This window comes from Eptatretus burgeri, chromosome 5 (assembly GCF_056783735.1).
Source record: "Eptatretus burgeri isolate ZD-2024b chromosome 5, Ebu_testis_v1, whole genome shotgun sequence".
NCBI classification, from domain to species: Eukaryota; Metazoa; Chordata; class Myxini; order Myxiniformes; family Myxinidae; genus Eptatretus; species Eptatretus burgeri.
This window is the reverse complement of record NC_140965.1, coordinates 99,431,389-99,449,263: the sequence shown is the minus strand read 5'-3', so window position 1 is coordinate 99,449,263 and position 17,875 is coordinate 99,431,389. Positions and strand designations below refer to the sequence as shown.

General features: G+C 40.7%; 1 protein-coding gene across 2 annotated transcripts in view; it reads right to left on the bottom strand.

The window, feature by feature from the left end:
• Window positions 1–4,355: 4,355 nt before the first annotated feature.
• LOC147027041 (acidic mammalian chitinase-like) overlaps window positions 4,356–17,875 on the bottom strand; it is a 78,971-nt gene continuing 65,451 nt past the window's right edge. For both annotated transcript variants that reach the window (XM_085883139.1, XM_085883140.1), the window contains 4 exons: window positions 15,320–15,502; window positions 11,285–11,404; window positions 8,498–8,636; window positions 4,356–4,678 (listed from right to left, as the gene is read on the bottom strand). In XM_085883139.1, the coding sequence (XP_085739265.1) occupies window positions 4,647–4,678; window positions 8,498–8,636; window positions 11,285–11,404; window positions 15,320–15,502 (474 nt within the window). In that variant the 3' untranslated portion in view covers window positions 4,356–4,646. The remainder of the gene's footprint in view (window positions 4,679–8,497; window positions 8,637–11,284; window positions 11,405–15,319; window positions 15,503–17,875) is intronic.

The following is a 17,875-nucleotide window of genomic DNA, read 5'->3' as shown; positions in this document are numbered from 1 at the left end:
ACCAATCATAATACAAACATTTCTTTTCTACAAATTTATTTGTAATATTGTTGATATTGTGTTGATTTAAATTTCATTTGTGATATAAGAAGGTCCAAGTGGTCTTAGTGGTTCAGGGTCTAAGCCATCTAATCTGTCTGAAGGGTGGAAGGCGTTGAAATGTTGTTGAGGTCAAAGGGGTCGAAAGAGTCTTCGGGGTCTTTTGGGTCTTTGGGGGACTTCTGGATCTTGGGTTATTTGGGGTCTTGGAAGTCTTGGAGGTCTTTGGGGATTTGGTGGTCTTCGGGGTCTTGGAGGTCTTCAGGGTCTTGGTAGTTTTGGGGATCTTGGGGGGTCTTAGAGGTCTTTGGCATCTTCAGGGTCTTGGGGGTATCGATGCAATTTCTCTGAAATTAGCATAGTGGGTTTGAGGATGATAAAACCAATAATAAAATGTTGTTTTTTAGAGCTTGATATTAAAATAAATATATTGTAATTGAAAATGTACTTAAATATGGTATGATTTTATGTGTTTGAATGTGTATCTACTTTTGAATATATAATCATGTGTATCTACTACTCTTATTTGTATTGAAAGACGTTTTGACCTGCCGAGTAAAAGATATAACAAGCAGGCCACTTTTCAAGTAAGCTGAAGTTTGTAAAAAGAATTGCCTTTCATTTAAAAGCTACCTTAGGGATTTTATAAAAGGCACCAACAAATTGGAATGTGGGTCTAAGAAAATGTCCAGATGTATTCACCAAGCTCGAATCACTTCAAGATAATATATTTTCCCAGTCTGGGAGAAGTAGACTGACTTTTAACCTACATTCTACAGAAATTTATCAAAATGCCCAAAAGAGTTGAAGTTTGACGTAATTCTAGCATTCTGTGCGTTTTTCTGTGCCGGTAGAGGATCAACACATCTGGATTTGAAATACCTCGTATATGTTATAACCATTCAACCAGGTCAAGCTGGGGCTGTATGAAGGCCGAAGATAAGCTTCACCTGGAGGATGTCAAGACCTGACAAAGTTGGCCCCAGCGTTTGGAAATAAAACATACTGTCTCACTGAACACTATATAAGGAACTAAAATTCTCCATGTATTTCAGAGATCTTAAGCAAGTCTGAGTCCAGGTCCTCCATATACACATATGTATGTGTTTGTATGTATTTGTTTATGTTGTTCAATAAATTTTCAAATGTACAGGATGACTTAGAAAGTTGGCGACAATTTGGCGAGCCAGAGGCAGGAGCATTAAAACCTGGAAGAGCGTTGGTGCAGAGTGGGCTGATGGTCGGCATGAGCTCACAGATCAGATAAGGTGAGAGACATTGATCTTTGTGGGTGAGTGTGCCATCTCGCTGTGCGCCTCGTTCTTTGTTTTGAAAGGTTAACATGCGTCGAACAAAATTTGAGCATTTATTCTTACGAGTTTTATTGTTCAGTGGTTTATGTTTATTTTGGAGAATATAAGTATTGTTTCAAAGGGTATTGTTGGAGTCCCGAAAAGTCCTGATCAGGCTAAAGGGTCCACTTTTATTGGCTGCACTGGCACTGTTTCGGTGTATGCCTGGATAGTTCTCTAGTCTACATTCAATGTAGACTGAGGAGGTGAGAATAGGGCATTGTCCAACAGAGGTTGGAAGTTGAGAAATAGTGTTGTTTTTGAGTTGGAAATGAGAGAAAACTGTGTATTTTTTTTGTATACCTTGTCAAGGCTCGTGTGAGAACTAACACACAACGCACAGCAAGGGGGGCATGAGACAAGTGGGGTGGGAGTGGGAAGGACAAAACAGTGGGGAACAGAGACATTAGGAGATCTGTTGGAAGGAGAGGGATGGGGTGGGGAACAAAATTATTTTTGTATGATTATTTGTATCCTGCCTGTATCTGTATAAGTTGTATTTGCATTGCAAAGTGTACTAATTGGGGTTTTGTTTGAGTTTTGAATTTTTTCCTCTCACTAAGTTTGTGAAGAGGGGGAACTGCTTTGGAAAGGTAACCAATAAAATGGTATCTGAGAAAGGTACACCAATTCGGAATATGTTTGAAAATTATGGGGCAGAATCAATGTGATGTTGATAAGTGGTCCAAGTGGATGGAGTGAAATAGAAGAGGGTTTCCAGTAGAAGGTAGCTTTGGGGGAAAAAAAAGGATTGAAAAGTTAAAAATATAATTGGGAGAAGTGGAGAAAATCCAAATTGGCAGGGTTCTGTGTCAATTTTGCCTCGGTATGAGAAGTGAGACGGAAATGCCCTGATGGTGGTGGAATTGAAATGAATTTAAAATGTGTTTGAATACAGGTCGACCAACGTGATCAGTGTCTGGCCTGCAAGAACATTTATAAATATAAAATGAATAAATAAAATAAGGTTCAAAGATATAAAGTGTTGAAGCTGGAGATATTATTAACCTCCGCCGTCGAAGATGGACGGAGGTTTCTGTTTTCACCCGTCTGTTTGTTTGTTTGTTTGTGAACAGTATTATGGAAAAACTCCTGGACGGATTTCGACGAAACTTGGTGGGGGGGGGGGATTAGGTATGGTCCAAGGATCATGCCATTAGATTTTGGACTTGGTCCAAAGTCCAATATGGCCGCTATGGGGCCATTTTGAAAAAATATTTGAACTTTTGTTTTTTTCATTTATACATGTTTTAAGTGATTTCCAACCCCCAAAAAAAAAATTTGTTAGAGAAAAAAAAACAAAATGTTGCAACTTTTTTTTCAAAAAAATTTCGATTTTTTTTTGGGCATTTCTACATGCGCGTCGATCCAGTTTAGTTTATTCAATCGTGGTTCAGTAGAGTCTGATCTGTTTTGACCTACAATGAATAGGATATCAGGTTCACTTAAGTGACCCAGCAGTATTGGCGGCGGAGGTTTTGCACTCTACCGAGTGCTTCCCCTGTTTGACCTTGTTTGGCCTTGAGTGTACGCGAGGCTGACATGGGAAGATAATTTTTCAGCTGTCAAAAGGTAAAAAACAAAAAAAAATCAATAATAATGTGAATATGGTGTTGACTGGTTATATCTTGGAGGTTCTGATAAATATGAATCTGTGCAGACAGTGTGAGTAATTAATCATGAGCTTGGGCTGTGTGTCTGGTGGGGCGAGTCACGGTGTGATGAGAATTGCAGGCAGAAAAATCGGTAAAATTCTCGGATATTAGGAAGATTACGAGAAGTTTTTGAATGACCGGAAATAAAATGGTATTTTGGATTGAAATGAGAACCCTCCGTGTGAGACGATAAAAATATATTTTCATCTACATGTGGCATATGCCATGCACATTGGCCAGAATTAAATAGAAAATGCCCGTCTCATATTTTAGCTGAGAAATAAAATGTGATGGATTGTGGAGTTATTTATGCTGTCATGATTTTGGGAAGGGAAATGTTGCCAACATTGTGTGTACGGTATTATGAGATGGTACGCCAGGCCTTCTGTGCGAAAGGTATGAAAAATGCCCTAAAACTATATTCCAAGTCCACATGACAGCTGTTCACCACCATCTCAGATCGTCCCCAATCCAAAACCATGATCTGTTATACTGTCGTTAACCTCTCTCCATACACGTCTTCTACCCAAAATGACCTCATTCCCAAGCACTCGCAAACCGAAAAACTCCATTATCTATCACCACTTGATAGTGTATTTAAGATTGTTATGATGTTTGCAATGAAATGACATATTGGGAAAGGAGGCAGAAGCAAACACCCAACAAGGGTGTCTAACTCAAGGAAGATTCTGTCAAAAATATCAAGACTCAGATATATCAAAAATATCTTTGTTTTAATCGTGTGGAAGAGGAAATTATTTCGGGGAATGGGAGCTTTCCTTTAACCAGGGAGCCTGAGCCCTTTTGGACTGCAAGTGCAAATGAGGCCAACAAATGCAAAACGAGTTTTTTTTTTTTTAAATCGATTTACTCCCTTTCCTATCATACATTTCCTCTCACCCTCCTTCACTGTGCCTCCTCCAAATTCTTCATGCCTGGTTTATAGATGGTCTGTCATATGATGGGATGATTTTGAATGACATCTGTATCAACCTGAATTTGTTTATCACTGCAAGATGAGGCTGAAGTGTCTACAGCTATGCATTAAAGTGTACTTTAACTCCTGAACCAATCAACGGTTGTGTTCAATTAGAACGAATCTTTTTTCCAATTCCTTTGTAAAACAACCTGGTTTTTAAAAGATTTTTTAAACCCTTTTGTTGTGAGCTTGCTATTCCTGTTGAATTGAGGTTGACAAAGTTTTGCCACGGTGATGATGCAAATCCAGGAGGAGATGGAGGATGATCAACCACCATTGTGGTCAAAAGAAAAATAAGAAGAAAAATAATTATGGAAATAGCAGTGAATATGAGGTGGTTGTGACATTTTTATTGACACATCAATTAAAATTTTCATCGTAGAACAGATTTGCAGGATAAGTCATGATGAATGTTTAGCCCCCAGAATAGGAAATTAATTGTATGGGGTTTGCTGGATTTTTATAATTACAATCAACTTTTCCAGAACATAATGTATTGATGCTGACATTACTTTCACTTGGTGTTCTGAAAGTAGGTGCTGGTGGTGATGTAAAGCTGGAAGAAGGGCAATTATAGGTTTTGAGAGGCAAAGTATTTGTTTGCATTGCAGATGTGTTGTCTCATGGGGAAGTTGTTTTCATATCACAGGCATCTGTAGCATAAAATGGCAAAAGTCAGTTTTGGGAATGTTAATAAATTATGCAATAAACCTATGATATGACTTGGGTGATGAGGGCCCAAAGGTCCAGCTCGCTGCAACCCAGTCACAAGAACTGCTGAGCAGTGTTGTCATTATCAACTTTGGTGCCAAATTTAATAATTTTTAAAAACTCATTTGGAGTGATCACAATCAAAAGGCTGGTAGGAGTAATATATAAATATATATGCAGTATTACCCCAGTTGACTTTGAGGAAGCCTTCCTGAAAAATGCAACAAATATTGAAACAACATTAATCAAAGCAATTTTTCTCATAGTAATTAAATGGAATAAGGATGGTGGAGGAGGATGCATTCCTAACGTTGCCACTTCACCGATTGTATTTTGCCTTTTACCTGTGATGTTACCATTTTTTGATTGACAGTTATATTCAAGTACACACACATACAAAAAAAAAAATAAAACAATTAACTCTTATATTTACATAAAAATAAACGTCTTTCAGAAGTGGTCAAAGCAATCAAAATTGGTGGAACCTCTCCTTCTTCCCCCTTCTTCAACGAACGTCTGCATTTTTATAGATGGTACACACTCGAGTCAGATGCAAACTTAATAAGCCAGCAACACCAATGGCATGTTCACAAACATCCATTTGACTAATAACATCAAATTTCACTTCTAAGGTCACACTTTTACAATGCGTCTTCACCAATCTACGGTATACTACATGTTTTCATGTGCGATGCAAAGTACAGTAGTTGTTTTGACTCTTTTGTGATCTCTCGATGTGGTACTTTAGCGATGTATTCTGCCATCTTTATCAGTTTTGTAAGTTCTGAAAACGCTCTAGAATAAAAGGTATGGCTTTTAAATCACCGTGTTAGTTGAAGCGACGCAAGCCGGGTCACGGTATTAATAAGACGACGTATTTGCAAAATAATGTAAAAAGGGAACGTCATTCGGGGTATTAGCTGTACTAAAAAGTGAATTTGTATATGTATTTGTTTGTTTATATACGCTTCAAAAACTTTAAAAAAAACAATGCTTCACCAAATTTTGCATATTTCCAAAGGTATGGTTTCTGTTGAGGTAGCATATCTGAGGGAGGAGATTCAAGGTGGGGGGGGGGGAAGACCCCAATTCTCTCAATGTAAATGTGCAACATATAACACTCCTGATGGTTTCCGGTATTACAAATCATCTTCTCAAACAAAGAAAGTTTAAACAACATTACGGTGAGGTTCAAATCTGAGTGAGAATAATTCGAAATTTTCAAAATATTTCATTTGACTCGATTTAAAAAGTGGTTTTAAACCAAAGAATGTAACGTGGAGCTTCGCAGTGAAGCAGAAATTATTTTTTGCTCACGATATCTACAGATAAAAGTAGCAAGGATGGTTACAAAGATGATGCTTTGTAACCTTTCAATTTCAAGAGTAATTCAAATGTGAAATATATGCTGATAGTGATGTTATTAATTTAAACAGCACATATGCAGATAAGTAATGTAATTAATCATTCCGACTGATGAAAAACTGATAAAGAAAGTTAAAATAACTTAACAGTATGCATTACGGTGATGATGAAATCCAAGTGAGAATAATTCGAAATTTTCAAAATGTTTCATTTCACCAAATATAAAAAGAGGTTGAAACCAAAGCAAACAACTGGGATATATTCAGTTACCAAGCAGCGAGCGAGCGCAAACCAAGTCAGCCATTCTATATCAACGGTTTCAAATGGAGTGCTTAAGCCACTTTGCCAGAGCTCGACAAGAAACTTGGTAACTGAACACATCCCTGAGCTTCACAGCGAAGCGGAAGTGATCTTTTTTTTCTCCCACCATATACAAGCAGCAAGGTTCGGTGATGAAGATGTGTTGCAAGATGTCCTTGAGGTATGCGCATTTGACTCTAAGCTGTCTGACCAGGGTTTGAATCTCAGCCCAGCTAGAAACTGTCATCTCAATGATTCACATGCAGGATGAGGCATCAATATGTGTGCTCTATACATTTCAAATGCTGGGAGTTAAACAAGGATGTAGCATGTACCATTTCAAAAGTCATTGGTACGACTTGGACGGGGTTCACACTGACATCCCAGATTCAGAGCAGACACTCTAACCATTACCCCACTGAAGCCTCAGAACATTCATTTACTGATTATTTTTGAAGGAACATTTTCACTGTCGTGGGACAACTTAGCTAAATATAGCATAACAATTGTGCATTTTGTGAGGAAAGCACCAAATTTGGCACACTAGTAGCCTAACATATTATGAACAGATTTGGATATTGGGCCATCTCAAATTCAGCCGCTGATGGCTGTGGCAGCCATTTTCCACTGCCATCAAAAATTGAGATGGCCCAATATCCAAATCTCTTCATCATATGATAGGCTACTAGTGTGCCAAATTTGGTGCTTTCCTCACAAAATACACAATTGTTATGCTAAGTTGCCCCATTACTGAGCAAATGGACCACACCAAGGTTTGTACCATCCAGCTGGTACAGTTCAATGGCTGCTGAAATCAGTCCAAAGGAAGAAGACAATGTTAAGGTGACCTGTATAACTATGCATGGTGAAGTGGGGCTGGCAGGATGGCCGAGAGATACACACACCTCTAAGCTGTCTAGCCTGGGTTCGAATCCTGACCCAGCTATAAACTGTCATTCCACCGTTTCAGAGGTAGGGTGATTCATCAATGTGTGTGCCATCCCTCAGACAGATTATAAATTGGGAGTCCCGTCTCCCGGTGTGAGTTGGTGAATGTTAAAGATCCCATCGTGTCCTTTGCAAAGAGTAGGCAAGTATTGCCGGCACCCTGGCCAAATTACAAATTCTTGCCAGAACCTTAATCGTACGTCAGGCCTGGCCAGCCTGTTCGTGAAAGACTTGAGCCAAGCTTCCCCCGGCCAACCCCGCAAGAATGTAGGCATAATTGTGGCCATTAGGAAAAAGAAGAATAAGAAGAAGTTGGCTGACGAAGATGATGTTCGCTGATTTCTAGGCAGATGGAAGATGTCCTTTCGGCAAATGGAAGGGTGGAAATCCGTCAGCGAAGCGGCAGGTAAAAATGCTTTGTTATATCTAAAAATTCAATTCCATTCAACCGACAGAAACACAGTGACATCACCATCACGATGTAATATTCTGCAACCCCAAGAAAGCATCTCGCAATGTGAATCAAGCCTTAAAGACAAGGGTTCAACACTCGACAAGCAGAGACTATATAGCATAACTGCAGACACAGTTCACCCTTGTTGGAGCTCATCATGACAGCATAACAATTTCAAAGAATCTTCTGTGGGCTAAACATCTTTTTGGACTTGTGTATAGTAAACCCCCAAACTATACATGGCAAGGTAAACAAATTGTGTCCCTTTACAGCCATTGCTGCAGGATTTGTGAACAAGTGTCATCTGCTACACAAACACAATTGTCTTTTGCCTTGAAGTAAAACCATTGTGACCCATAAATTGCAGTTAAGCCCTTGCAGTTAAAAAAAAAAAAATGCAACCCATTCACAAGAATGTATTAATAATGCAGAAGAATGTCATCATATAAGTTTTACAGTTGGGGAAAAAAAGGTGATTAAAATCCGTTCTCAAACCTAGAGCAACATCGTGACATCAACATCACGATGTGCTGAACTGTGAACCGTAGAGGTCGTCTTGCAGCAGGAATCAAATAAAAAATACAGACAAAGACAAGTGCTGGAGTTGCCATGTGCAGAATTCCATGGATGCAAAAAGAAGTAGAGTTGTATTGTGCCTTCAGATGAAGGAAAATGTGACAGCTTGTTGACTTACATGCTGGATCAGTGAAGACCTTTTTGACTTGTCCCATGAGAGGGTAGGATCCCACACCACAGGCGTCCCCACGAAAGTCATCAAAATCCAGAGCCCAAAGCATGCTCCCTCCCAAGTTCTGGTTCTTGATCCAACAAGCCTGCACACAGGAAATAATAATGCTTTGGAACTGCACTTCAAGAACAAGGAGGAGCATCTTTCATAGAAGGGAGTACATTTAACTATCACCAGGAAAAACGCTGATAAAATGTATTCTTCGACGTCTGAATGAATGCAAATCCACATCCAAGTGACTAATTTACTTGTATTCATTTCAGTATCCTCACATTTATCATAAACATGAAGAGAACAAAAATCTGTGCATGAGTATTTGAAAAAATAAATTAATTGAGAGAGCATAATTTTCTGTAAACGCAGCTGTGTCACTGATGGAGTGCCCCCCCCCCCCCGGAGGCTCGGGTCGGAATTTTCTAATTTGTTCACAGTGCCAGCGATAACTCACCTACTCTTCGTGAAGGACACCGTGGGATCTTTCACGTCCTCCAACCAATGCTAGCAGATGGGACACCCGGCTTAACATCCATCCAATGGATGGGGCACACATTGCTGTATCCTGACTCAGGTATAAACTGCCAGTCTAGTGTGTGTGTGTGTGTGTGTGTGTGTGTGTGTGTGTGTGTGTGTGTGTGTGTGTGTGTGTGTGTGTGTGTGTGTGTGTGTGTGTGTGTACCTCTGGGAGTCTAGGCTATTCTGCCTCCCTTTCAAAAATTCTGAAAGTTCTGGCTTCGCCCTTTCCTTCCGCATGCACATCATGCGTTCTTCTTCCCTTCCCTCCACTATCCCCTCTATCCTCCCAACCTGATTTATTATTTTGTGAGGCTCCTTCTCAGATCTCCTCCAACTACACTTTTCCTTGTCCTCTTTCTCTCAGATTTATTCTCGTAAATTTTACATTCTTCACTTTCCCCTTTACATATCGTCATGGTGGACCGTGGGGTGAACTCGAGGTCAAATCCTCCACCCGGCCGATCAATTTTGCGACGGATTGTCTGTCGAAGCATCCACTGGGAAAAGTGGAACAGATCTTTTCTTCGGTTTCCGAGGTATAGAAACTCCAATACGATCTGCCGCCTGCGATCGTTTCCCTAATAATTAGGATTTGGAGCCAAGCAAAACCCAAGGAAATTAACCGCAATGGTTTCGGCTTCCCAACGAGGGGTTTGCGACAAATTTCTAATAGCCACAAATGTAACCAGCATCACGGTTATTATTCCAAATCACAAACTGCGCTCCAGGCTGACACTCCAATGATGGTAACAGATTTTAATCTATCTATAATTCCAGCAGTGTGTGTGTGTGTGTGTGTGTGTGTGTGTGTGTGTGTGTGTGTGTGTGTGTGTGTGTGTGTGTGTGTGTGTGTGTGTGTGTGTGTGTGTGTCCGCTGATTCTCGACAACCACTGGTCCGATCTAATTGAAACTTGCCAGGTATATTGCTGGGGACCTGAGGATGTGCCTTTTCAAGGTTTGATATTAATCGGACAAGTGCTTCCCAAGTTATGGCCATTTATTTACCAAACCAATGACAAGACACGTTGTTGCGTGGGCGTGGCCGATGGGGAAGGGAAGCACAGCCGCGTTCCCCATTACGGGTTACAACGTACGGACTTCCGGATAATGATGACCGTGTATTCTAATAATTTCTCGATTTCTTATGCGCATTTATAGATAAACATAATGCCCCAAGTTTATTTATTCATTTTTTTTTTTTACGGGCACGTACTAGTAAATAATAAAAAGGAATGGGGGAAAAAAAAACGAGAAGAAAAGAGACACATCACAATAATTATTCACTCTATAAAACCCACATACCCAGGAACTTCGACGGATTATTGCATTATCCTATAGGCCTATAGCATTCAAATTACAGATATTCAGACAGGGCCAGGTCACAAAACACAGAAAAAAAAAAATCTGATCTCCATGTGATGCCTCTGTGGACTTGGTGCTGTGGTTCAAGGAGGGAACTACAATGATGGAGTTCTGGTGGGAATTGATGGTTGGGTGGACTGCATCCAGCTTTGTAGCCTCTTGGGTTCTGCGCATTTGTTCAGTGATGCTGAACTCCATCTCCCTCTTGGTCGTGTGCCCTGAGCTACGCAGTGCTGACTTCCCTTGAACTGCTCATCCTGAACTTTTGCAAGCTCCTCTCCCTCCGTACTTACTGAGCTCCTCTCCCCTCTACTGCTCCGAACCAAGAACCAAGTCTCTCACCAACTGCCCATTCTTCACTGCACAACCTGACCCTGATCCTCAGCTATTCTTACCTCGTGACCGTGTGCCGATTGATTCTGCACAGCCTCTCGAGCCTAACGCTACACCCACATTTATGAGTAGTTTCGGGTGGTCTTGGCGGTTATGGAGGGGGACTTGCTAGGCTCGCAGAACTGGCTATTGGCAGTGATTGCTTTGAAAGAAAAAAAAAAGAGACAGATTACAAAGGGAATGATTTAAAGACTTAATGAGGGGGGATGGGGAAGTTTATAGGCACACTACGGTAGGGAGGGGTCACAATTATCAAATCCTGAACAAGCTTCATTAGACATGTGCTCTGTCGTTTTCACACAGAAACCGCATATTGTGCTGAACATGTACAAATGGTATAACTCATCTATTTTGTATCCTTTCCCCCCTATTCACATCCCCGCAACAGTATTATCTTTACATAAACTTGAAGATGGACCCAAATCGTTTGAAATTAGTTTTTCTGGTTGCGATCTGATATTTACCTTCTCAGTGACACTCTCTTGGTCATCGTATCCTACCCATTGGTTGCCGCTGTAAGCATATGGAGATTTCTCACCATCAATACGAACCCTGGTCCAACCATTTGAAAGATATTGGCAAATCTGTGGGAAACATAGAAGGCATGAAAAAGAAAAACAAACAAACAAACACTTATCGATGACATTATATGTCGACATAACTTCTTTTTGAGGGACAAAACAATGACACAATGGGCAAAGTAATGTAAGGCATACATTTTACATGTACCAACTGGCTTCAAAGGGATGGTTTCACAGGCAACACATTGCTTCAGTTGATGTAAGACCTTATGAACAAAATTTTTTGCTGACGTCATGCTGAGCTTTAATGTCATCAACACGTAATGAACTTTAGATGATGTTTAAAGATGTTTTCTATTGTGCATTACCTAATCTGAATGGTTCATTACCTCTCCCACCAAAGCTGGACGAAAAATATGTTTTCACCCTGTCTGTCTGTCCATCTGTTTGTTTATGAGCATGATATCTCAAAAAGTTGTGGACAGATTCACACGAAACTTGGTGGACAAGTTGGGTGTGTGACAATGACGAATTGATTCGATGTTGGTGAAGATCCGCATCAGGATCGGAGATTTTTTTTTAATTTTCTATGATTCTTCAACATCGAGAAAGGGCCAAAAACAATACATAGCATGATAATTCAAAAGGTTATGGATAGAAGACAAAACTTGGTGGTTGAGTTGAGTTGGTGACAATAACAAAACCAATTGGATTTTGGTTTAGGTCCAGATCAAGATCCGGCTGATCAGTGGGAAACAAACCGTAAACTGTTCAGCCTCGTGGAGGTGTGCACTCCACTGAGTGCCGTTCTCGTTGCCCTCGCCGAAGTAAGAGGGTATTACATTTGGGTCCGTTTGTCTGTCTGTCTGTTACTTGGTGAAATTTTTTTTGCCAAGTATGTTGGTCTGTTGCGTTTGTCTGTTTTGTCATACAATTATTGGCCACAGTATTCAATCAATAGTTTTGAATTTTTTTCTGTGTGTAGGTGACCAGCCAAGGACAGCAACGCTAAATTTTGGTGAAGATCTGAGAATGTTTTAAGTGATTCTTCACCATTGAGAGATGGGGCTAAAAACGATATTGCGTGATATCTCAAAAAGTTGAGGATGGATTCGGATGAAACTTGTGGTCAGGTTGGGTGTGTGAAAAGCACCAATTGATTCAATTTTGGTGAATCTGAATCCGGATCCGGATTCGATAATTTTTCAAGTGATTCTTCACACTTGAGAGATAGGGCCAAAAATGATATATACAGCACAATATTTCAAAACATTATAAATGGATTCACACGAAACTTGGTGGACATGTTGGGAGTGCCACTTGGAAAAACTGATTCAATTTTGGTGAAGATCCAAATCCAGATCTGGGCACAATAATTATTTAATTTTTAACAGATTCTTCACCATTGAGAGATGGGGCTGAAAATGATATTGCATGATATCTCAAAAAGTTGAGGGCAGATTCGAATGAAACTTGGTGGACAGGTTGGGTGTGTGACAAGGACGAAGTGTTTTCGATTTTGGTGAAGATCTGAATCCGGATCCGGATTCGAGAATTTTTCAGGTGATTCTTGACCGTTGAGAGATGGGGCCAAAAACGATGTAAAGTATGTTATCTCTAAAAGTTGTGGACGACTTGTGACAAAACGAGGTGGAAGAGTTGGTGAGGTGACAAGAGCAAGCCGATTCGATTTTGGTAAAGGTCCGGAATCACATCCGACCTATCAGTGACACACAAAATGTAAACTATTCAGCCCGGTGGAGGTATGTTCTCTACGGAGGGCCGTTCCGTTTTGCCAAGTTGTCACTCTTGAGTGATTTTTCATTTGTTAATTATCTTGCCAAAACGAAGTTTTTGCAAGATATGTTAGTCAGCTTGTATGTTTATTTTTTTGTCTGTTTGTTTGTTTGCACGGAACTCTCGTGTTTTTCTCCACAACCGCTTGTCGGATCGAGACAAAATATTCACCATTGGTGCAACCACTCATGTAGAATGTTATATTGATAATTATGAGGTCATAGGTCACGTGGTGTGGCAGCCATATTGGAAAAGTGGAAAAACTTTGTACCTCCATCTCTGAAACCGCACCAAGGGAAAAATTTAAACTTGGCACATAGCAAGTACTCCTCATGGGGAATGAGTGTACTTTTTTGATGACGTCATAATTGCTTAAGTAGAACGCTACATCCGATCAGTGTAAAAAAAATTTGAGGGTCATTTCGGGATAAGATGGTGGGCAAAATTTTTTTGGACTACGTCATCGGTCACGTGATTTGCCAGCCATACTGTTTTATATATATATAAAAAACTTTAAAAAATCTTGTCTGAAATGGCTGAACAGATCGAGGTGAAATTTTACACATATAACCGCCTATCCATGAGGAACAAAAGGTTCACATATATGATGTCATAGGTCACATGGTTTGGCAGCCATATTGGATAGACCCTAAAACATATAAAAAAATCTTCTCTGGAAGAGCGAGAGATCGAGGGCAAACTTCACATAAATGTTCCCCAAGGCATGAGTGTACAAGGCTGTTGAGGAATAATTGATGTCACATAGTTTGGCAGCCATATTGGATTTAACAAAAATATTAAATAATGTTTTCTCTGAAGCTGCTTAATCAATTGATGTGAAACTTCACAATTGTGATCCAGTAGAGATGGGGAATATATGTTTTAAATTTCAACTTGATCAGACACATGGTCTGGCAGCCAGAATCATTTAATTTTTTTGATGTGGGGGGGGGGGGTTTGACTAAGGCTCACTTGGCTGTACCTGGATGGGTTTGAGGGTAGAGGAGTAGCAGCTGAAATGTGAATCCTATCCAGGTTCCTCCTGATGACATCATCTTTGCTTTTTTTCTTGTTTGGGTTCCTTCTGATTACTCGAATGCAGGACTGTACCTATTTGGTGTTCCATTTGATCTGAATTGAGTTTATTTTAATCCCATTCTAAATTCAATTGAAAAACAATTTAAAAAAACGTCATGGGTCAGGGTCAGGTGTCCAATCAAAGAGGGATTGCATCAAAGCGGGAAGCCTTGATGCCCGGTCATCACTGCCAGCAGTTATAAAGCGGTAGTTCTAATTATGTCTTATTAATTGCGTAACACACCAGTACACAAACACCACATAAAACAAGTCCTGGCGAGGGTCTGCAATCTCCGATTGCTCTTTTTCTTGTTGAAAATGTTTGAGGTATAATGTTGGCAGAACTTATTTTAATACTACAGCCTTTAATCAGATTTGAATTTGCAGCCTCTGGAGAATCCCATATCACCATTTCCACTCTACAAGCTCTCAGCATTATGCTGCATTGGCAGGTCATTCTACAGATGGACATGCCATCTTTGGGGAGGGGTGGGGAGGACACGATGATGACAATGCAACAGCTTTTAAGGTTGTAAAAGATTCCATGATATCTTCTAAACAAGTTTCAGCACTTTAGAAGGCAGCACAGCCACCACTTTCCTGTCCATCCATTGGGACCATACTCTGTGCAGAGCGTTGGTGCTGCCAAAGCAGTCTCCTGGGCTGTTGGGCACAATCCTGGACAGGTGTGCCCCTCCAACACAGGATATACAAATGGCTCAATCATCCCACCAAGCTGGTACCTATTTTGCTGACCTCAGAAGGATGACAGGCTGAGTCAACCCCACCTGATATTTATTCAATGACCAAGCAGGATTTGAACTCAGGACCCTAGGATCCCAAAGCTTCCACCCTAACCATTAAGCCAACACCAGGCATACTTTCCTATCTTGTAAGTGATTCTCTCTGCATGAAGTAAGAATAAGTCTGATGTTCAAACACAGGGAAAAAGTATTTCATCTTTGGCAGTGCAAATAAACAGAAAGATTGTACAATAAATATGTGTGTGCAGTTCAAAGAAAATGTAAAAATAAGACGAGGAATGCCTCTTTTATATCAGGGCAGGTGCAGGCGTTTTCAGGCTCTTCCATGGCTGTGTCATACCTCATAATAGGCCAACAAGCCATCTTGTCCAGTGATGGGCCCCCTTCTGCCTGCACCATAGGCCGGCGCACCTAGTTGTGTATAGGTAGTGCTCAAAGTGAATGAGCGACCATATCCGGGAAAAGCAACTACAAGCTTCTGTGATGGGGCTCCTTTGCTCTGCCAGTAAGCAATGACATCTCTCTGTGAGGAACATCAGAGAAAGCACAAACTCAACAACAACATAAATGGCCTTTTTCCTTTAAAAGCAGACTATTGACGAAAGCAGATTAAACAGACAAGGCATCAAACTTAGAATTGCACTAGTAGGGGTACCCGGCGTTGCTGGGGAGAAAAATTGAGATGTGGGGGGGGGCAGGAGAACTGCCGGGGCAGTGGCTGGGCCGGGGAAGCAGGTAGGGTGGTGCGGTTAGACCACATCAACAACCATTCAACCCCACATGCCACAATCCTGAGAGGGTGGTATAAATAGGGCTCAAACTCCTGCCATAGAGCTTTTCCATCCAAACACAAATACCCAGGCAGTTTGCAGTCAAATTTAACCTCAGATCTGATTGCTCAATACGTAAAGGAAACTCTTGAAAAGAATATCACGACAAATGAACATAACTAACCCGAACTTTCGGCAAGTCCAGCCATTCTTACTGTAATTCCCTTAATATAATTTATGCATCATAACCTCGAGCCGTTTGCACTATGAACATGTGCAAACATTTATAACTGTGTTGTACTGTTTCACTTGTATAGTACTGTACTTGTATTCGCTCTACCCACTTGTTAAAACGTTCCCTCATGCTTACTTTTGGTCAGTTAAGTTTGGGGTAGTTACTGTATGTATCAAAAGAGCGAATTATTACGCATAAATTATATTAAGGGAATTACAATAACTAAATGTACGAGAAGCTAGGATTAGGCAGGCTGTAATGACGTAAGGCGTGATATAATATGCGAGTTTAAACCAATGAGAGCCAGAGACGTCGAAGCCATGTCCACAAACCAGCACAATATAATACATACAAACATACATTGGGACCATACTCTGCGCAGAGCGTTGGTGCTGCCAAAGCAGTCTCCTGGGCTATTGGGCACAATCCTGGACGGGTCGCCACTCCGACACAAGATACTCGAATGGCTCAATCAATGTTGAAAACATTTTTTGTGCAGCCCATTCAAAAAATCAAGCCTCATCAAATTCATGGCCAAACAATAGAAGAAGCCAGAGCACAAAGGCAGGCGAAGTGACACGCTTCTTGATGTCACATGTGAGGATCGCTGCTTCTCGATCACGCAAGACAACTGGGAATATATCGGCGAGCAAAGGTTAACACATGAGGAGGCCGCCAATATAATTTAGAATTTAATTTAACAATATCATCATTATTAATGGTCATAAAAATAACCGAGTAGACTATGTTCACCACGAGGTCAAACTTGGTCCATGTGCGAAGTTTGGTGGCAATTGGCAGTAGTTTTTGCGTGATTGGTGTCACACACACACACACACACACACACACACACACACACACACACACACACACACACACACACACACACACACACACACACACACACACACACACACACACACACACACACACACACACACATTTATTAGATTAAGCAGACATTAAGATTAACAGATTGAGCAGACTCAGCAGATTAAGACAAAGCAGATTGCTATTATTACGAGCAGGTATCCACGGAGCCTCAGCGGTAAAAGCTCTTGCTCAAGAGAATGCCACATAGTTATTTGGGCAGTGCATAGGCAACAGACCGCTGCCTTGATTGCTCCAGAAAATTAAAAAAAAATAACCCAGATTTGAACCGTTGATCCACCATTGGCATTGATGGACTCAGCTGGCAGTGAAGCATTGTGAACGTTTTTACTTGTTCTTCAGCGATATTTGCGCTCTTTCTTTCCTGGCTTGAAGTTTATGAGGAGTACGTTTAACTTGCGGTGGTTTTATATCTACAAGACTACAATCGTTCCACAAGAATAGTTCAGGATTTCTATGCTTCCAAGATGGACTTTTCTTCCCACTTTCATCTGTGTCCAGCACAACAAAATGACGGGAACAGCGCATGTGCAGAAGGCATTGATGTGCCTTCCCAAGACATTGCTCAGTGGGCATTCGAGATATTTTGATTTGGAAATGCAGCCAATGGAATAAAGATTGTTTCTTCAGAACACTGTGACATGTCATGAAACCTGGGTCCATCTTTTAATGCTGGAGTGAAAGTGAGCCAGCACAGAGTGGATATACATTTTTGGTTCAGCCATCAGCTGGAAAGATTTTTTCAACAGTATGGAGGAACTTTCGAAAATGAACTTTCTTGTTTGAAGCAAAACCGTCAATCTGCAGTTATGACTTGTAATGCAGTGAAGTGAGAAAAGCAATTTCACAGGCGATTGCTTTCTCAGAGCATGACTTGTTATGAGAGCAGATGTACATTGGGAAGTTCTGAATCATCCCCCAATGAGGTCTAGGCTTACCCTTTCATGATTTTTATCTTCTCAAACCACTGAGAAGTATCTGGGTGGCATTACGTTTATGA